Source organism: Eupeodes corollae, chromosome 1 (assembly GCF_945859685.1).
Source record: "Eupeodes corollae chromosome 1, idEupCoro1.1, whole genome shotgun sequence".
Lineage (NCBI taxonomy): Eukaryota > Metazoa > Arthropoda > Insecta > Diptera > Syrphidae > Eupeodes > Eupeodes corollae.
This window is the reverse complement of record NC_079147.1, coordinates 232,887,905-232,910,397: the sequence shown is the minus strand read 5'-3', so window position 1 is coordinate 232,910,397 and position 22,493 is coordinate 232,887,905. Positions and strand designations below refer to the sequence as shown.

The 22,493-nt window shown below is 34.6% G+C and overlaps 1 protein-coding gene across 1 annotated transcript in view; it reads left to right on the top strand.

Annotated features, from left to right (window-relative positions):
• The window catches only part of LOC129938578 (DNA fragmentation factor subunit alpha-like), a 115,180-nt gene extending 94,132 nt beyond the window's left edge, over positions 1–21,048 (top strand). The window contains exons 3-4 of the mRNA XM_056046218.1: positions 3,144–3,370; positions 20,559–21,048. Of these exons, the coding sequence (XP_055902193.1) occupies positions 3,144–3,370; positions 20,559–20,832 (501 nt within the window). The 3' untranslated portion in view covers positions 20,833–21,048. The remainder of the gene's footprint in view (positions 1–3,143; positions 3,371–20,558) is intronic.
• The last annotated feature ends 1,445 nt before the right edge of the window (positions 21,049–22,493 follow it).

The following is a 22,493-nucleotide window of genomic DNA, read 5'->3' as shown; positions in this document are numbered from 1 at the left end:
GGCCAATTTTGATCATCTTTTAGCGAAAAAACCCGATCAGACAATATTTCTTGAAATATTGCGTTTGTTTTGTTGCTAATATGGCACGTAGAGTCCCATATAAATGTTCCATTCCGACCATAAAAATTCACTAAACTTTGTTCCGTAGCGTAATCTATTAACCGTCAGAGTTCCACCTGCCTAAATTCGAATAAGTAAGGTCAGATACAAAGGCTTGTTTACAATAGTTCTTGGGTTTTAGAAATGTGAAAATTGCCCCTTCACTGAAGATTAGTTTTCGATGAAAATCCGGATATATTTTAAACACAATTGGCCGTGAGTAATTCTTGTCATTAAAAAGTGCTTTCTCAAATTAGCCGTTTGGATTCAACATATAAACTGTAGGTCCCCTCCACCCCTGCAATTACTCGCACACAGGCATGCTTGAGAGCTGTAAGTCACTAGGCCTTGGTTTCCTACGGACTGTTGCGCCACCAGCAACGTAGATACGGTTTCAGTTCTTGTATTCGTAGAACATTAAAAACCTTAAAACCTAGTTCACACTGTTTCTAGGCGTAGATTCCGATCCTGCTGAATTTTGTATCCATGGGCATTGCTTGGTGCCATTATTTTTTTCACGCCATGGTCTCGAAATATATATTAGGAATGATGTTGCATTTCAACTTTTACCACAATACGTTCCTTGTACCAACGCCCTCTCTAATTTAATATCTAAACTTTCTGTGACTAAACACATTCACTATTGTTTTCTTTATCAGAGCCCAAACCTGCACAGATTTTCGACTTCTCATTAATTTGATGCTCTGTCTGACTCCATCCAAAGAGTTACGGGCGATTTTAATGTTCACAATTCTTCGTGGCTTCTCCATTCGGGCCCAACAGCACCCGAAGAAACGTGTGCTGGGATTTTGTTTGATTTTAACCATCTAACTCAGCTTGTCAATGACTCTACTCGCATATCTGACGTAAATGGCCGAGAGGAAAATACACTTGACTTGTTTCTTACTTCTGATCCTGATAAGTTCATAATCAGTGTATCGGACCATAGTGTCATATCTGCTAATTTCTCGGTTCAAACAAAACCAGTTAAAGAAAGAGCTCCAAAGGGAACCGTTTGACAGTACGAGAAAGCCAACTGGGACGGTCTCAATAATTTCTTCAGGATCTTTAACTGGTCACTATGCTTCCTCGGCAGTGTCGTAGCCTCCGATGCAGATTCATCTGGGAATGAAAACCTTTATCCCGAATAGGGTTAAAAGTATTAAGCCCAAGGAGCATGGTTCGATTGGAGCTGCGGGGTTATCAAGGACAAAGAAGTGAGCCTCCGATGTTTTTAAAGCCAACCCAACTGAGGAAATCTGGGATATGTTTATCAAGCCAGGAAGGCATGCAACGCCCATATTCGAATAACCAAATTTTTAATAACCAACAATTACGGTGAAAAATACTGCAACGTCCCAAAAGCAGTAAAAATGTTTGGTCAGTCTTAAAAAACATGAGGAATTGTTCCACTTCCTCGGTTCCTACGCTTGTTGTCAATGAAGCTCCTTTAGTTAGCTCTTTTGATAAAGCAACTAGTTTGCAATGCAGTTTGCCGAAAATTCCAGCTTACCAAATAGTGTCATGGATCTCCCAGTTCTTGAACGCGTAATTGATTCTATGGGACCAATCCTTTTTTTTGTATTCAAACTGCGACGAGAGTTCTCAAAGATCTCAACATTCATAAATCCGCTGGTCCGGATGGTATCCCCGCTATTATTCTGAAGAGGTGTTTTTCCACACAAGAAAAACCACTGCGTAAGCTTTTCCATCTATCCTATTCTTCTGGGCTCGTTCCGAGTTGTTGGAAAACTGCATTTGTTGCGAATCTTCTTCTTCCCCAAATTATCGACCGATAGTACTAACGTCTCTTCGTTCTAAGATCATGGAAACGCTGATTAATTATCAGCTTAAGAAATATCTTCAGAAACGGAAGCTTCTTAATAACCGGCAATACGGTTTTCGTAGCAATAGGTCCACTGGTGATCTCACGGTTTATCTCACCGAACAGTGGAACATATCTTAACATCGTTTTGCAGAAAGTAAGATTATTGCACTTGATATTTCAAAGGCATTTGATAAAATCTGGCATCTTGCTCTCTTATCGAAAATGCGTGCTTTTGTTATTGACGAATCTCTTCTTCGTTGGATAAGAAATTTCCTTTCAAACCGTTTAATACAAGTTGTTTTGGACGAATTGGTGACATTAACATCATCAACTCGATTACGTCACTCGAACGTCATCGTAAAGTTTCTTGTCTTATCCTTTTTTACCATTACTTTAACGGACTATTCTCTAGTGAAATAATAAGTTGCATTCCTCTCCTGAAACAATTTTAACGTCACAGCCGTGCTTCTAGGAATGCCCATCACTTTACCCTTGAGCCCAACTTTGGCTGTACTTTGAAGTACAGAGATTTATTTCTTAGCCGTACTACACGAATGTGGAACGCCTTACCATCACGCTCTATCTTTCCCTATCCAATCCTTCCCTATTTTCCTAATGCTCTTACTGTGCCTTTGGCATATAAAAGGTTTACAAAACCCTTTAAGTGCTCGCTAATTCTAAAAAAAAATGTCGTTTGCGATGAAATACCAAAGATGCCAAATTACGGCTGTTAAGCGACTTAAAACGTTTGATACTTTAAAAAATAGTCCCAAAAGCTCAAATTTTGTCACCAGTTTCACTTCTGCCATCCCAAAAATAGGAGCATCACTATATAGCAAAAGTGGTTTAGTTCTGCGAACTTTGATTGTAGAAATGTCATCATTTTTGTAGTGAATTTTGACAACTTCAATGATACGTTGAAGGGTATATCATTCAACATAAAATAATGGCATAGTTTTTACTTTTTAAGTGATAAAAGATCCCAGATTCAAAAGTGACGGCTCCCCAACTATATGTGGCTATTCAAAATGAAACCACTTATTGGAAAGCCTTCACTTGAACTTAAATCCTCAAACCTTTACTTGAACCTAAATCTAAAGTGACACATTCGGTCGTTTTATTTTATTTTTATTGTTTCCATTATCTTAATTAGACAACCACACAACTTCTATTAAATTTGATAAACTAATTAAATGTTGTCTTTTTTAAATTCTAGCCAACACATTACGTAACAATCTCCAGCCATCGAGAATATGCCGACACCACAGATGCCGTAGCCGAGACGAATCGTATTAAAAAACTCGTTGGCCAACTTCAGAGCAACCTATGCAATGTGTCCGTGATGAGTGACCCTGACTTGGATTCATTGTCGAACATGGACCCCAATTGCTTGGTCGATATCACCGGCAAGGACTTCATGGAACAGCTGAAGGATTCAGGCAGGTTAGGGGGAGGCCAGATGGTGGTTTTCCTCCCATCTTTGTCTCGATGTTTATTTTCTCATTTTTATTATTTTTTTTGTTTTAAGTTTTATTTCTCCATTTTATGTTCTTTATTAGTTTGTTTGGTATTTGTGTGAAAGTTTCTCTCGACTTTTTGTGTGTTTATCTTATAAATTCGTTTTCTATTGAATTTCGTGAACGAGACTTTTCTTATATTTTTCCTTCTTCTTTTTTTTTGTTCATTGTTATATTGCACTTTGCCTTTTTCAGTTGTTGGTATATTTTTGATTTGATAGTATTTGTGTGGATTTTCAAGAGTTGGATGAAATTACCTACCAACTTACCAACGATCTACCCATCAGCTACTTCCCTGACGAAAAGTTTTTCCATGTTAGAAAATCCCAAACTAAAATCCTTTATGGGTGGTGTTTTATTTTTTTGGTGAATATTAAATAATAATAATTCATTATTACGTTCCATTGTGATTTCAAACTCACACTAATAACCATGAAATGGAAAATTTTAAAAGTTTAGAATTTAAATCTCGAATGGTTTTTTGATACCAGACGATTTATTGTTGTGCAATAGTTAAGGTTTTTCAAAACTTCAGAGCAGAAAGATTATATAAATTGTGGTTTAAAAATTTCGATAGAATAGATTAGGATTCATATATAATTTTTTAGTTTTAAGTGTTTTTGTTTTAGCTTAATTTGTTTAAACAAATTTAAAACAAGGGAAGTGCTAAATAACGTTTGATAACGTTTAATATGAATGCTGAAATATCGTAGAAATTCCATAGAAATTAAACCCACAGAAGAAGGATTTTGATAGTAATACTTCCATTAAAAACAAATCTTCAAAACTTCTTTTGTAAGTTTGTGAAAGGAAATAAAAAAGGATACAAAAACAAGTATATTCGACAAAAAGCTATCACGAAGGCTAAGATTTCAATTCAGAGAAAAAGGAAAAGATTAAATCCGTCTCAGTTTCGCAATCATTGCTGGTTGATTGAACATTTTCTCAATTTTAGGAGATAGACAAGAAAAATACGAAAAGAAAAAACTAAGATTAAATCCTCTTCGAAAACAATCAGGACAACCCAATCAACATCGCAATATAGACAACCACCATTAGTTACCAATTTCCTTGTGGAAAATTGGGCTATAGATTGGGCTCTTTCCATCAATTTCAAATCCATTAACCTAATTCTCAAACATTCAATTGACGGAACTTCAATTGTTTCTTCTTTTTTTTTTGTTTCAATATCGACTCGTAGCTGTTAAGTATCAAAATATCAGATATTCGATATCATTTGAAAAATCTCAAAAACAGTTCCGTTTTTCATTTAAATCAAATATATTTTTAATGGAAAAGTATTTTTTTGTGCATTCAGTAACATTAAAACTTATTTTTTAATAGAAGTCGCCATGGCTTAAAGGTAAACAAAAATCAAGGCAAAAATGAAAACCTCTGAAACTAACGTTTATGCTTTAAATTTTAATAAAACATTCGAGTGTGAGTCTTAACCAAATATGGTTTATTCTCAATAAGAATAGACCTTTCCTGAAATATTTGATATTAAAAATGTTCTAAATGTTTTTTCTTTCATTTGCTCCTTTAATTTCTCCATTTGAGGAAACATGCCGATTTTAATTTAAGGTTTTAATAATTGTTTCTACATTTTATTTATTAATAAATTCCTCCCTGTATTTATTTATTCGGGTTCTCGTGTTTAGGGTAACTAAACGACAACATACAAATTTCAGCTTTAGTAGTAGCCCAGAAAAGTAGGATTTGTTAGTCAGCTTCCTAAACACAGAAGCTTAAATAACTAAACTTTTTTTTATTAACTTTGGTGTATACCTATGTACTTTTTTAAACTTATCATTTAAAGTTACTGACTGAAACTCCTCCGTAGCTATTTTTGGACCAAGATAAAGCTATCTTGTCATAGGTATTTTTATTAATTAAATTAAGACAGTTCTAGATTAAGCTTTGTTTCATGTGAACACATTCTAGCTTAAGCTTAATATCTCTAGCTTACTTAAGAATGCGCTGCAGTCCGGGGTGCACCTGGGCCTCAACCAACATGCGTCTCCAGCCAGCTCGGTCCCTAGCTAGCTGTCTCCGGTTTTGCACGATAAGTTAGTTGAGGTCTTTTCCTACCTGCGTGTGCCGATTGAGTGGTAGGATTCCTCTACTGCACCGTGCCTCGGGATTGTATTCGAAGACCTTCCGAAGGAGACCGTTGATATCTATTCGCTGTACATAACCAAGACTACTAAGTCAACGGAATTTCACTCTTTTTACTAGGTCAGTGCCGCTGTACAGCCCGTACAATTTTTTATTCTCTTTCAATCTCCATCTATGCAAACGGGACCAAAGGGTCCCCAAAGAATTTTTATCTTGACGCATTTTTGTAAGGGTCCAAACGTAAGCGCAATAATTGGGAACCGGGATTATGAGTGTCTTATAGAGGGTGATTTTAGATGCTTGAGACAGGATTTTATTACTCAATTGCCTTCTAAGTCCAAAGAAGCAGCGATTTGCAAGAGTTATTGTTCGTTCGATTTCAGCGCTGGTTTCGTTATCTGAATTTAAAGCGGTGCCTAGGTAGACAAAGTCCTTAACTACCTGAAAGGTATACCTGTCCGTGGTGCGACGTTTTATCCAAGACGTCGTCCTCGGTCAATGTCCTTTTTTGATGACAGCATATGCTTCGTCTTGCCCTCATTGACCACTAAAAAAAACAAAAACAAAAAAAAAGATCCACTGACTGATCTTCCAATTATGTCAATATCATCAGCGTATCCGAGTAATTGGATGGATCTTTAGAAGATTGTGCCTCTAGTGTTGACGGTTGAGTTTTGCACAATTCTTTCCAGAACTATGTTGAAGAAGTCGTATGACAGTGCATGGCCTGGTCTAAAACCTTTTTTGACATCAAATGCATCGGTAAGATCTTTTCCGACCTTGAAAGAGCAGCGTGCATTCTCCATCTTCAGTCTGAACAAACGGATACGTTTGACAGGAATGCCAAAACTAGACATTGCTCTGTAGAGCTCTTCCGTATAGAAGCTGTCATACGCGGCTTTAAAATCGATAAGCAGATGGTTGGTATCGATTTGAAGCTCCTAGGATTTTTCCAAGATCTGACGTAATGGGAGTATTTGGTCAATGGTGGACTTTCCTGGTTTGAAGCCACACTAATAAGGATCTATCATATTGTTTACGAACGGCTTCAGACGTTCCCTTACGAATCGTGAAAGACTGATTATACATTACATTACCTTTCACACTACTCAGCACATAAATGTACAGAGTACAGAACACAGCACCTTGGGCGACTAGCCTATGAAAGGTGATAATAACACAAGACATTAATACAAGACAGAAGGACAGAAGAGATAGAATAACAGACAGACAGAACAAATGACAACAGCACGCGGTAGGTTTCGAGACGGTCCCCCATCTTTCTACTAACCACGCTCACTGATGCTTGATTTCGTGACTAGGCCGTTACCCAAGACTGATAATGTTAATATGATTGGGATCGTTCCGATAGTTATAGAAGTAATCTCTTTAGTGAGTTTTGAGTTTTTGAGATAGAAGAAGAGAAGAAGCTGAAAAACTGTAGCTTCTGCAAAAGTCATTTGAGAATATGCCTAGCCGCGTGGCTAGCTTTCTAATTAGACAGTGCCCGCTATGACACCGATTATCGAGCGTAGCACCTTGCTCGCTTTAAATCTAGTGTAGGCCAGATGTTTTTTGTGACGTGATGCGTGGTGATGTTATTCCACCGGATGCTTTCCTTCTTCATAGCGTCCTGCATTAGCAATAGTTTACATGTAGCTATCGGTATGCATGCATTTGCCAAGTGTGGTACTATACCATTACTGGCGTGTTCATCTACCTTACAATTTCCTGGAATGTCTCTATGGCCCCGGCACCCAGCAAAGGTGGATTTTAAACTGTTGTCTCATCTCCATTAGAGATGATCGACAGTTATGGACTGTTAAAGATTTTGTAGAGACAGAGTCCAGAGCTTTGATAGCAGCCTGACTATGTGAGAAAATACGGATATCAGATGTTGATATAACGCTTTCTTTGAGCCAGGGAAAGGCTTCTTTTATAGCGAAAGGATCCGCCTGGAACACGCTATTTAATGATTGGGAAGGCGGAATGAGAGACTTAATTCCAGTCGTTCAGAGTTCACACATCTTCCAACCCCTTCTTTGGTTTTTGAACCACCTGTATAAAAATCGATTAACTCGTCTTCCAATAATGCCCTATCCCACCAGAAAGATCTGGATTGTATACAAATTTGGAAGTTTTTATCGAATTGCCGTTAGGGCTTGGTGTAGTCTGTGTGCTTTGGAGTTGATTCTATTATTATTTGTTGCTGTTAATCCACTGTGACGAGGCTTTGAGGCGAATAGCAGAGCTTGCAGCTACATGTTTGCTAACTATATGAAGAGGTGTTAGGTAGTGTAGGGTGTCCAGTGCCGCAGATGCAGTCATGCGAAGCGATCCGTTTATACATAGGCAAACTTTTTCTTAAGCTTTTTCTAAAGTAGTCTACCATGCTGCCACACCGTACATTCAAATCGGTGTGATTACCTATATGAATAGCCAATGCGTGATTCGATGTTGTAAGCCCCATTTATGACCAATAGCTTCTTTGCAAGAAAAGAGAGCTACAGTAGCTTTTTTGACTCTTTTCTGTACGTTGCGTTTCCAATTTAGTTTTTTATCCAAGTCATTTAATTTTAACTGGACTTCTTAAATAAAGGGATGGTTAAAAAATGGAATTTTGTTTCTTCACAAAAATAGGACTAATTCGGTTGGATGTCCACACCGATCAGCCCAAAGTATAAGTCTGTCCAAGGCATTTTGTAAGAGTTATTTTAAGGTGTTAAGATGCTTTCCTGAAACTGCTATAGCAACGTCATCCGCAAGGCAATCGCTCTGAAACCCTATTCTGCCAGACCAGTTAGGATTTCATTTTCCACCAGGTTCCAGAGAAGAAGATATGGAACACTACCTTGCGGTGTCCCTCTACTAACGAATCTTCTGGTTAAGTCTCCGCGTTAAGAAATGTTTGTGCAGATGTTATTGCAATTGTGTCCACCTTGTTAAAAGTTCCTTTGATAAGTCAATCACGTTATATCTGTTTTCATAATCCTAAAAAAGACTTTTTGTCGTAAAATGGAAACAGAGCTTTATGTTTTTTTTTTTGTTTTTTCTTTTTTAAATAACTGGCTTATTTTTATCTTATTCAAATCTTTATATTTAATTTCTGCAGTTGCACTCGTCTACAAAGATGTATTTCACTTGAGTTGTTACCTTGATTTTAACTTAGCTGTTGTTGTTGTTGTCTGCCTTAGCTTGGCTACTGATAATAAAAAAAATAAAGGCATGAATCCCGTGAGGTAATAAGCTACAAATAAGATTAAAAACCATATTTGAAAAACATTTTTTTTCCTGCATCTGTTTGAGGATTTATGTTAGCCAAGGTTTAATAGCGTATTTAAAATTTTCAAGAATGATAGAATAAGCCTGACGACTGGGCCTGACCACTGGACATAAACACTTATGAATTCTTCAGCTGCATTGCAAGTTGCAACTACTTCAGACCTGAAAAAACCCTTTCGATTATTATGATGTATCAGGAAAACTTAAAGGTTTGTAGATAGCAACACAAAGGCAGACGATAGCTTAAAAAGTTCCACGAAACGTGGTTTTTTCGGCCCACTTACGATTTTCCTCTTCGATTTCTCCACGATTTGACGGAAATCTTATATCAATATGATCTTTTTCATAATTTTGTTGGGCAAGTGCTTATAGATATCTCAAAAAAAGGAATTTAGAAATAGGCCGAAGTAGATTTATTTGAACATACATTTTAAAAACTAATTGGTCGATTGAATTTTGAGTCTAGTCTACTGTTGATCATACGGTGCAGTGAACTTTTGGCTTGCTCCGTGTATTGTTCTCTTGAAGTTTCATACATACGAGCTATTTAGCGGTTTCCATAAGGCAAGGTTACTATAGTTCAGGTCAACATAAACCTGTTTGGCTAGTTCTATCCGGTCCTTAAACCATCCACTTCGGGATTGGATTGTTTGAAGAACTAGTTTCTTTGGAAGACGATAACTTGCAATATCGAGAGCTTTGAGAATGTAATCGATCTGTAGCTTGAGTGCTTTTATGAATAGAGGCAATTTCCAGCATGATCATGTAGTTTGGCGTACTCGAAGGAAGGTGGAAAATCCGTTTTATGTAAAATCTGAGCAGTTTTTTCACTTGTTGATATTTCTGACCTCATCCGCTTTCTTGCGAATCAGCTTCGAGGACCCTGAATTTACTGATATGCGTAGTCTCCTTTTTATTAAAGCATTTCTTCCATGCTACGTTTATAGCTGTTTATGTCTTAACAAGTTTTTCAGTTAGATGTTTTTCCATGCCTAAGCTTCTAGTAAAGCGTACTCCTAGATATTGATAATCTTTCACCAACTATAGGTACTCTTTCACCACTATAGTGCCATTGCTCACTTGCACATGATCTTCTTTGGATTTATTTAAATTTACCACAAGGTTCCACCTTTTACAATATTCAGCAAGCTTATTTATCATTAGGCGAAGGAACTGCGGTGTATACACGAGCAGGACAATGTCGTCAGAGCGAAAAGAAGAGCTTTAATGTTAACACCTGCGTACTCAATTCCTGCTGGCAATGCTTTGACTATATCTTTATATCTTCAATGAAGAGTGCAAACAAACTTGGACAGAGTCCACAGCCTTGGCTAACTCCCGATTTCGTTTGGAACCACTCTGATAAGCATTGGCCATTCCAAATTGATGCTTTGGTAGTCTTGTATAAATTTAGTAATACTTTACCGAACTTAAGCGACATTCCTATCTGGAAAAGCTTGTAAAATAGGGGCATTGCGATCCACGGTGTCAAAAGCAACTTTAAAATCAACGAAAAATGCAAATAGTTTCTTATTTCTCAATATAAACGAGTCAGCAATCAAGCGAAGGATACAAATTTGAACGCCGGTGGAGTATGCTGATCTGAAGCCAGCCAGGTACGCATTTTGTGTTCTAATAAGTTTTCGGACAAGGTTCCAAAACTCAGACGACTTGTTACACCTTGCAAGCTAATGTGTTTGGGCTTCCGAATAGTCGTTTTCCTTTTTTTGGAAGAAGTTTATAATTGTGATTATACTTCATGTACCAGTCTTTTGTAAAATTTGTATTGGACTTCCGATATGTACTCAGCCAAGCGTTAGAAAGGCTTTTCGCCTTACTTGTTCTCCTAAGGTTCTCTATATTTAGGTGTTTTTCGTATGCTCTTTTAATGCTTTTTCAATTTTGTTCAGGCTTGATTCGTATTGTTCCATCATCAGAAGTATATCAGACTTAGATTTTCTGCCCTAATTTCTATTTTACTTCTTAGGCTTATTTGGCCCGATTTCAAAACAGAAAATTTTAAGAATCAAAAATGATATAAGCTTCATAATAATATTTTACCAGGAAGAAGGTCATTTGGCAATTTTTAAAAAATTCAATTGACACTTTTTTTCACAAAAAGTTTTGTAACCTCGAATATAATTTATTTTCGACTTTTAACTTTTCGAAGTTCTTTGAATGGAAATTATACAACATTTTAGAGCAACAAATTCTGTCTTTTAAGAAATATTTCTTTATTATTGTTTGTCTAACTTATGTTGATGCAAATTGCATTATTAAAATCAGACTTGAATTTCATTTATAACATGAATTAGACCAACATTTATTTTGTAAACATTTGCGTAATTATCTCAAAAAGTCCTTTTTTTGTAGACGATAAAACATAACTCTTATTTAAATAGACCTTAGCGAAAAGCTTTAAAAACGAGCTAAAAATGGTTATTTTACTTCGTAGAACTGTCATGTTAGAGGTCTGGGTTCAATTACTGTCAGTTCCACCTAAACGGGTATTGCTCTTGCGAGATATTGAAAAAAAGCTGTATCAAATTTAATTTATTTATTTTAATGAAAATAAAAAGTATAACCAATGATTCTAGCACATGTCGACTTGAGTCTGCTGGGCAAAAACCCAAATCAAAATTTCATAGAAAAAGAAATTTAATTTAATTTAAAAAGGATTCAACGAATCCAAAGACAACCAACGAGTGTTCAATAAAAAATAATAACTCACTTATTTTTATAAAAAAAATTAAATTTCATTAACGAACAAACATTTCAAAAAGGAAGTTCAGTTAGAATATTGTCTGTTGGACTGATTGAATTATTTTAAAAATCAATACGAAACTCGTCTCTAGATTGTGAAATTCCATACGTTAATTTATTATTCCTTGCAGATAACATTATTTTATTATTTTCAAAAATATTTTAATAAAAAGCATTAGGATATTCTTTTGAAATCAATAAACAAATAGACTCGTACATGTTTTGTGTGCAAAATGCATTTCAAAGTGGACAAAAGGACTCTCTTTTATTTATACGTATGTTTTCATCGAATTAAGGCCGTTCGATTTTACGGTCAATGCAAGTTCCAGAGTTCCTGCACAGAGTTTTGGTCTGCGGAGAATCCACCACCATCGCGTCGAGGACAAGGACTGCCTTTAATCCCCTTTGTGTAATATTTATTGTGTATTGGGAATTTTTTCAAAAGGGAAATAATGAAATGGCGATGCTAGATTAAGGAAAAGCCCCTCCTGCCAATATCCATTCAACTCTATCGGTACACTCGAGTGTTTTCTATGAATACAAAAAAAAAGGAAGATTGAAAGGATTTTATTTAGATTTGCTTTATTCTTTTAGTTGGACTCACAGATCCTCTGAGAGCAGCCAATTAAAAGGCACTTTAGACGTATACCTAACTATTAATAAGCTTTAAAAGCATCCATAGTTTAAGGGTATTTTCTCATGAACCGACTTCTAAAATATGGATGAAGTTCTTTGGTCAAAGTAAAAAAGGTTGATTTTGTTTTCGTTTTATGAGCTCCTCATGCCATTGGGATATTCAGAATTTAAGGAAAAAAAATGCAGTGCATCAAAATGATACCGAATTTTAGATAGAACTTGACTAATAATACTGATAAGCATGTTTTGATTGTTATATTTTAAGCAACTTTAAGTGCAAACTCATTCAATCGTAGATGCAACTGTACGATCTAATTTGTTTAACTGAGATGTTGAGGCTAAGCGGTAAGGCCATATACTCAGCCTCTGTGGTGATGGAGAGAGCGACAGTAGGTTGTTTTTTTGCATTCCACGAAATAGGTCCTTCTTGGTATTTAAAGAGATAACCTGTAGTTGATTTTCTGTCATCTGAGTCACTAGCCCAGTCAGCATCCGAAAATCTTTCTAAACATCCTTCAATGTCTTGAGTGTATTCTAGCTTATGATGTATTGTTCCTTTTATATAACGGAAAAGTCGTTTAAACGCTATCTATTGAGATTTTGAAGGATTATTATTAAATCTTGATAAAGCCCCCACTGCAAAGGATAAATCTGGACGACTTACTTGTGCTACATATAAAATGCTTCCAAAAGCTTCTTGATATGGAACGGTTTTCATATAATCAGTTTCGTGTTTGCTTTGTTGATGTGTTTACCGGATTACAATCCTCCATGTTAAATTGCTTGAGAATATTCTTTAAGTATGTCCTTTGGTCTATCCCTCTTCTCAATCGCGAGTTATTTGCATACCAAGCACAAATTTAGCTTTTTCAAAATCTTTCATCTCGAATGACTTAGCCAAAAACGTTTAGGTAAAACAGACTCCAACCAACCAGATGTCCAACACGCTTGTGCCAAAGTTAAAAGTGTGAAGCTACATTTTTTGTAACAAATGCACTTTGGTTGGGCGGTCTGTTGAGTCGGAACATTTTGTTCACCAAGCTTGCAGTTGCAACAACAGTACCCCTTTGGTCTTTCCCTAAACATCCATTCTTGGAAAAAATCATTGAAAAACCCTTCTGAACAATTTTCGAGACAGATAAAAGATTAATGCATAAGTCAGGAACGTGAAGGACTTCTAAAAATTCAATCTCACTTTCTTTGAATTTTCCAATAGATACCTTCATATCGACTTTACCCATACCTTGGAGTTGCATTTTTGAATTATTTGCAACAATTACCTCAGAGTTAAGATTTTCGATTCTTCTTTGTCTTTTCTTGATAGTTCTTATTCTTTTTTGGACATTTAGCAGCAATATGGCCAAATTCGATACAGTTGTAACATTAAGGACCCTTAAAATTCTTATTCCTAAAGTTTTTCTTGACTTGCATCCAAATTAACGTCTTGAAGAAGTTTGGTTTTAATACTGTCTCCTGTAGTAAGAATCCCAGAGCTTTGGATTCCCATTATCATTGGCTTGTATTCTTCGGAAAGACCAGCTAAAAGCATTGATCCTATCCATTCTTCATCTTGGTTAAGAACAACAGACCTGAGCTTCTACGATGTATTTGAAACATCGTTAACGTACGCATCTACTGTAGAGAAATCTTTCAATTTTGTAGAACAAAACTTTTGGATGATCGCAACTCTCCTCACAAGACCAGAAGCCCAAATCTCCTCAGCGCTTTTGCAATGTCTTATATGATGAAAAATGGACGCCACAGTGCCGATGATTTTAAGCACTCGTGGAATCTTTCAATGTCCTGTTCAACGCCTCAAGCAAATGTTTGCATGCCATAGTGTATTCATCCAAGATGATAATTTTCAACTGTTTTAGCACTGTTTTTTTCAAGATTCAGATTGTTTTTTTATATTGCACACCGCGTCTGGGTTATATTGAATATTAAGTGGAAATTTAAATACCGAATGAGCTGTTCTACCATCCATTAAAGTCGCCGAAATGCTAGAAGATGTAAATGCCAATGATGCGATACCATTATTTGATCGTATTTTAGCAAGAATTAGTTAAATAGGGAATGTATTTCCAGTTCTACCTGGTGCATCCAAAAAAAAAGTCCATCTTGTCTTGACTAAACTGCGAGCATGATTTGGTCAAAAATGGTTGCGAGCAACAATCGCTGCCATATCTACAGTTTTCTATTGTAGTTCACGATTTAATTCAGTGTCTTTTAAATCAGATGCATTTAGATTTGGTGAATGAAGACCGAATTATCACTGGTAAGTAGGCAATGATTATGCAAAGATTCTCAGTAGCAATCAAGGCTTCATGTTCAATGCGTCACATGAATACTACCGTAAGATCGTTGCACTGTGTACTTTGTTGATGTAATATATCACCATTCATTGAATCTTTTTGATTATCCCATATTGACTCTGCTCGGGCCTGTAGAAATGGCGATCTCAAGGCAACCTAGTCTGAGATTCAATTAGCGCTGTAGTGCGCCGTTTTGATTGCTCGGGCCGGGAAACATTCAGTCAGCACTATAGCGAATTTCTTTAACTGTACAGTTCAATCCTGCTTCAGTTAGCAAGCAAACCTTGCATCTTTATACGTTGGATACTGTTGTCCATTAACTTTACGTATATCTTGAAATGATAATGTGCCAAAATGCAATGATAATGGGTCGGTGTTATTACATCTCAAAATGCAATAACCGCCATCGGTCTCACCCATACACTGTGCTATTTACTGTTTGAGCAGCGACACCTGGTGGTGATAAACTGGTATCAGCTCTTGAGGATAACTAATCAATTATCAGTTGCGAAGTTGTCGACTGATATTAAAATTATTAAATTAACAATATTTATTAGACAATAGCACTTAGGAATATAAAAAAATAGATAAAAACCTATTCTCAGACCTACCGAATGTGTATGCAAAATTTCATTGAAATTGGTTAAGCCGTTTCGAAGGAGTATGGCAACTAACACTGTTACAGGAGAATTTAATATATTGGATAAAGCTGTAATAAATATTTAACGAGCGTAAAAAACAAATTGACAAACGAAAAATCCAATCAGCATTCTACTTTTGCAAAACCTTGGGAATATCTCGACCCTTCAATTATTATTGATTGCTTTGTTTTAGAAGTTCCTTAAATAGCAATTTCGATTGATAAGAAAGCTATCAATGTGGGTTAGGTTATATTTCCAGATGTTTTAAGACTTTAAGTTTTTTACAAATATTTTGAACTTCCCATAGGAAATTACTGTAATTGGTCCGAATTGTCCAATTGAAAATTTTGACATTTCTCGAGTTTCAAAATTCCTAGAGTCGAAATAAAAGACGTACATACTTTCGTAAGTTCGGAAAGCATTTTTCGTAGTTCTAGCTCAAGAACCAGTAGAGGTATGTTTATACAGATAATAATGCAGAAAGATGCAGAAACGAATCGTAAAAAATTGAGTGGGTAGTTTTTTACCATAAATAAATAAATGAAGTGGGGCAACAGTCCGTTTGAGAACTAGGGCCTTGTGGCTGACAACTCTCAACAATTCCTGTGTACGAGTACTGTTGTCAAGGATGGAAGGGACCTACAGTTTTAAGCCGAATCCGAAAGCAAATTTGAGAAAGCACTTTTCATGACAAGAGTTACTCTTGGAGAATTTGTCAATTTCTCGCAAGAGGCAGTACCGTGACAAAAAACTTTAGGTGGCATAGGCAGGGATCGAACCCAAGACCTCTCGCATGACAGTCCATCGCACTTACCATCATGCCACGGGTACTACATATTTTTTACCATAGCAATTTAAAAAAAGGTAAGAATGTTGGTTTACCCAAAATATCTCACGAACCAATAATTTTAGAGACTTCAATAAAATTTAAAATTCTATATTGTAACGTGACAGCAAACTAGTATTTTTTTGGAAAAAATTCAATCAAAGTGTTTTTTTTATAAATCAAAAAAATTGAAACAAAATATATGTCACCTCGAATATTTTGCGAACAAATAATTAATTTATTTCCAAAACAATTTTGTGCAACGAAAATTACCGTTTTTGACATCCTGTAAAATTTTGAAAAAAATGAAAACGTAAAAAAAAACATTTATAAAAGTTGGTAAAAAAAGATTTTCGACTCATTTTGTCTCATAAGAAATATTGTTTTCAACATTCGGTAGAATTTTGAGAAAAATCGAATTGACAGTTTTTTAACAAAAACAAATAAAACTATTTTGGTAAAAATTTACTTTCGACTTTATGATCTTTTCAAAAATTAAAAACATTAGCTTCAAAGTAATTTTATCTTGCAGAAAATATTGTTTTTTACATTCAGTAATCTTACTCATCTTATTTCTTATTAATTATTATTAATATTTAATATTATAAATGGGAAAGTAACCCTGTATATCTGTCTGGTACTCAACCATCCCTAAACTACTGAACCAATTTTTATGAAATTTGGTTTGGAGATATTTTCATACCCAAGGAAGGACATAGGCTACTTTTTACCCCAGGAAAATTCATTCCCATAGGAAAATTCAGTGGAGCCTATCGCTTTTAAATGCCATTTGGTAAGGCAATAGTTTGAGACTTAAGAAACGATATGATTTACTTTTGAACTTAAGAAAATAACGCAATATCATGGGAAAAATTACTTTCCGCGGAATCTAATCGCTTTCAATCTTAATTACCAAAGATTTGAATGATATTTGAATAAAATTAGTATTACGAAAAAACAACGCATTCCCAAAACCAGGCTTAACGTGCCAAGTGCCTTAAGCCCTCAACGCTAGACGCAAACAGTTGCTCCCACCAAGTTCCAAAAATAATAATTTTAAACCTAAACTTTGCTTTGCTCAACCTTTCACCGCCAAACACGAGCCATGTAGGTACAACAAATAATTCATCGGTTCTGTCTTCTACTTCTGATAATTCTGTTTCGGGGAATAATGGTGCGTTGAATTTTCAAAACAGTATCCCTTACAACTCCTTCAATGTTTTGTCACCTGCGGTTGACCTCACATTTCCGTCACCCATAAAATAAATTGTGTAAGAATTTTGACTGATCATTTGTAACGAAACAATGCTATGATAAATCTGTCCTTGAATTTGTAAAAGTATAGGTACAAATCCAGGCATAACAACTTCATTGTTTACTCCGAAAGATATTTTCTTATACGGCTAAAAAATCGCTGTCATACAAAAATAGAGCTCTTAGAGTTTCTTCTGGCTCGGCAAGTTATGGGACTGGAACTTTACAACCACAACAACATATTTTCATTTTAGTGCTTCACAATGTGTGCACTTCTTATCCATCGGACCAATGAGATTAATGTAATCAATTATAAGGTTATAATCAAAAGCTGTGTGTTCTTCTTTGTGCCTGATGATCAGCGTACAAAGTAGGCCGCCGTTTTTGTGATTCCATCATTGGCTCTAACGCAATAAGTGATGCATTTTGCTTAGCCAGATAAACGAAGAAATTATGTCATACGTGGAGGGAGATATCGTCGAGGACCTCTCAGTAGACAACGTTATGGACACGGAGCAAGTAACATTATACCCCATAGAGTTCCTTAATTCTTTTTAATTATCAAAAGTGCCTTTCCATAAGTTGAGATTGAAGGTTGGTGTTCCAGTCCTGTTGATGGGAAATCTTGACGCACCAAAGTTATGTAATGGTACACGGCTACAGATTACTCACCTAGGACCTTTGGTAAAAATTGATGTTAGGTAATCGACATCTCGTGAGCAATAAAAGGTATTGACTTTAAACTAATTTTATTAATCCCATTGAAGATGATAATCCGTTGTTAAATTACAGTATTCACCATAAAGCGTTAAGTATAGAATTTAACTTATCAGTTTTTAGATCTTTACATGATCCATTATCTATTGTAGGTTTAAAATATGACTTCAACAGGGCCGATTACATTTGCATTAATAATTATATTTAAAGTATAGATTGGTCATTTTTGGATCGATCTGCATTGTCTTCATGTTTCTCTGGTTTTTATAAATTTAGTTCAAGATTTGTTTGATAAGTTTATACCTAAGAAAGCTGTAAGACGGGCATCTAAAAAGCCGGTATGGTTTTCTAAAGGCTTACATCGTTTAAAAAATGCTTTACTTAAGGCTCAAAAAAGAAGCAAGATCAATTCAAATCTTCAAGGTAATTACTGTCGCCTGCTCAGGGAATATAAGTATTTAAAAAAGTTTTTATATACAAATTATTTATGGTCCATTGAATCATGGATCAATGATTATTCTAAATCTTTTTGGAAAATTTATAATGAAAAAAGGAAATAGGTAGGAATTTCCTCAAACATGAATTACAATGGTAATGTAAGAAGTGATATTAATGAAATATGCAAAATATGATTAGACTTTTTGTCAATCAAACTTTATGGTTGATACTTCAATTAATGATATTTTGATGAATCACTCTGAAATAATTGATATGGGTTCAATATTTATACCTCAAGAAGAGGTTTATAATGAACTTTTAAGTTTAGATAGTAATCTAAGCCTTGGACCTGATAATATTCCTGCAAAATATTTAAAAGAATGTGGGTCTAATTTGTCGAAACCTCTGTATTACATATTTAACTTATCAAAGTGCTGAGTTTTTAGATGCTTGGAAATGTTCTTATACTACTCAAATTTATAAATCTGGTTCGAAACAAGATGTGGAGAATTATTGACCCATTGCCAAGTTGCCCATTGCCTAAGATCTTTGAATCGATTGTGAAGAATAAAATCTATGAAGTGGTGAAGAAACATATATCTGCTTACCAGCATGGTTTTGTATAACGTCGATCGACTGCGACTAATTTGACTCTTTTTGTAAACTTTTACCTAAAAAACATGGAAAACCAGAAGATGTAGTTTTTACTGATTTTTCAAAGGCAATTTATTGAAAAAACTGTCATTCTTAGGTTTTCACTCAACACTCCTCAAATGGATGAGTAATTACTCACAGTTTGTTAAAATTGTATCTAAATTATCTGTCAAAATTATAAATTTCTCTAGTGTGCCTTAGGGTAGTCATCTTGGACCCTTGTTGTTTCTACTTTTCATTAATGATTTACCCACGGTGATTAATTTTTCAAAATGTCTGATTTTTGCGGATGAGGTGAAAATATTTAAGTCAACTGCTGATAGCTTAGACTTTCAAAAAGATATCGATGCATTGACTGAATGGTGCTGATTGAATGCTTTAAACTTAAACATAAATAAATGCTCAGTTATGTCTTTTTCAAGATCCACTGTGCCAATATTTTTTGAGTACAAGATGGTAGATACTGCATTGCAAAAAGTTGTAAGTCAAAAGGATTTGGGAGTTATCTTTGATTCACAGCTTTCTTTTAATGTACATATTAATTATGTTATATCGAGAGCTAACGCTATGTCTGGATTTGTAGTTAGGAACTCCCAAGAATTTAGGGATCTTTATACGTTGAAATCCTTTTTCGTAGCATTAGTTTGTCCAATTTTGGAATATTGTTCTATTGAACTGCTCATCTTTTAAAAAAAGATTTGACTCGTATTGAGAAAATTCAAAAAAGATTTATTAAATATGCGCTTAGAAGACTGAATTGGTCTTGCTTGCCAAATTATAATAGTAGGTGCTTATCAATTGGCATAAAACCTTTATCTTATAGAAGAACTTACTTTTCGATAGCATTCGCAAGAGATGTCATAACGGGTCATATAGACTGTCTCCCTCTTCTAGCTTTGTTCGTTATTTATGGGCCTTCTAGAACCTTAAGACCTAGAAGTAATGGATTTTTGTATATTTCTCGAAATGCAACTAACTATGGCCAAAAGGAGCCAATCACTAATGCTTGCATAATCAATCAATATGCAAATGTTATCGAACTTGATCAAAATAGAAATATTTTCAAATCCATTATTATGGAAAACATTGTATAAATCTAATCTTAAAATATAAGTTTATACCTAAAATTGGTAAAAATTGTTTTACGATAAAAAATCTCGTTAACAAAAATTGATTTTGATATCAAACTATTTCATCAAATGCAAAATATTGTTGGTAATTTTTAAACCCTTTAAGAATAATTCAACTGACAACTTTTCTAACAAAACTCGAAATTCTGCAAATTTTTAAGGAAGACAAATCGACAGTCAGGTGTTTTTTATTTTAAATTATGTTGGAATATTTTTGTACTTATAAGTTTTTAATAATGCAAAAATTCACCTATTTATGTTTTAGTTTTTATAAAAAAAAAACAAAATTTTTACTAATATTTCATCTTTTTATCTTATTTATATATTAAACTCAAAACAGACCACTGTGTGCAAAGCGAACCGCTGAGGACCGAATTAACCTGCTAAAACTACTCAAAGATGGTGCGATCTTCTGTTCGGAACGTTATCCAGAAGATGCTGAAGACATTGATTTGGAAATAAATAATCGTGATGCATCACCTACCGCCGATAACACGCCCCCGATGACAATCGAACTTCACCAACATCATAATCATCATCATCACCAACAACAACAACAACAACAGAATCAACAGAAAAAACTTTCAACCACAGCCTCCAAGACCGACATTTGACTACCAATAATATCAACAATAACATGAGATTTAGAGAATATTTACAAGGACAAGGGTTGAGTTATAGAAGAACAACAGTATAAACTACAACAACAACAACGATCGATGATTCGACGAACGAAGGCTTCTTGTCTTGAGTAAGATATCAAATTTAGTTATTTAAGAATTAATTTTAAGTTTTTTTTTACTTCAAATAAAAAAAAAATATTATTATAATTTTTTGTTTTTACTTTCAATAAAATAATTGTGAGAGATGATAAATATGATTTATCAAAAAATAATGTCTTATGGAAAAAAGTAGTTAGAAAGGAATTTTTTTATTGAAAAATTTTACAATGTATTTTTTATTTTGTTAACATACGGTTTTTATGTTTCTCTGAAAATATATTTGGATATAAAGCTTACAATATGAGATGGTGTGCATCGGATTTGAAATATCGACTTAAAGATGTGCTTTCAAAGTTTCTATGGAATGACATTATTTCTGCGGTCGTAATATCCATGGGTCTTATGTCTCGAGTGTCTTAAAAGAAGATAAAACAACAAAAAACTAAACGGACTTTTACCTTAAACTGTATCAAGCATTTCTAACAATGGACGATTTTTTTGACATATTGGTCCATGAGCCTTATGTCCGTTAGCGTAGACTTAGGGTCCATGGGCCTTATGTCCATTTGCGTAGACTTAGGGTCCATGGCATTATGACCGCGGACATTATTTTTATTTGGCAATTTTTAGTTTATATTTAAATTTGATAGACAAATTGCGTATACGCCTGGGTGAACCGCTCTTAAATTATTAGTGGTGTGGAATTAAACCAACAACAATTATTACTTATGCATTGTGCACCAATTGTTAAACCTTCTTGTGTTTCATAAGATCATCCAAATTAAGTTTGAAGTCTTTTTCGCTGCTCATAAAGATATTGAACAGATACAAATTGATACAAATTAAAAGTGAAATTCCAAATGCATTTAATGGACGGGTTCATAAGAAATTCATGTAATGTACATTTCCAGGAACATCTGGAAACAATTAATCATGCAAAGTGGAAGTAATTTTAAAAGCGCCAGTACATATTTTGCACTTAGATACCTTCGTTTCTAGGGAACTTAATTCATTGTAAGAAATTAATTTTAATGTCCTCAAAAGGTGTTATACACTCATGTAGAAGAAAAGCTCCAATTGTTTCCGGAAACTATGTGACAGTTCTAATATACACACGTACATAGTATTATATATTTATGAAGTCTTACATTTTAATTTTAGTGGGATAAATTTATGTGACTTTTGTATAACTAAATGAAGCAGGTGATGATTAAATGGATAGTTATTTTTTTAGTGAGTTAAATAAATTTACTTGTACAAGAATTTTAATGAACATTAAGTACCTTTTAATAGATATGATTTAAAACCACAAGAATAAATATAAACCAGTATAAAGGTGTTCAAATATGCGTTTCACCCCAGTGTAATGGTTGGGCTCAACAGAAGATGACCATTACACCTTGTCTTGATGCATATTTTCCCTAATAAATAAAGATACCATATAATCTGAGCTGCATAGAGCAACTGTGAATTATAAGAAACTACTGATAATCTTGTATCTTTGCAATATAAACTTAAAAGAGCTATACAAAAATTGTTAGCTAGTTGGTGAT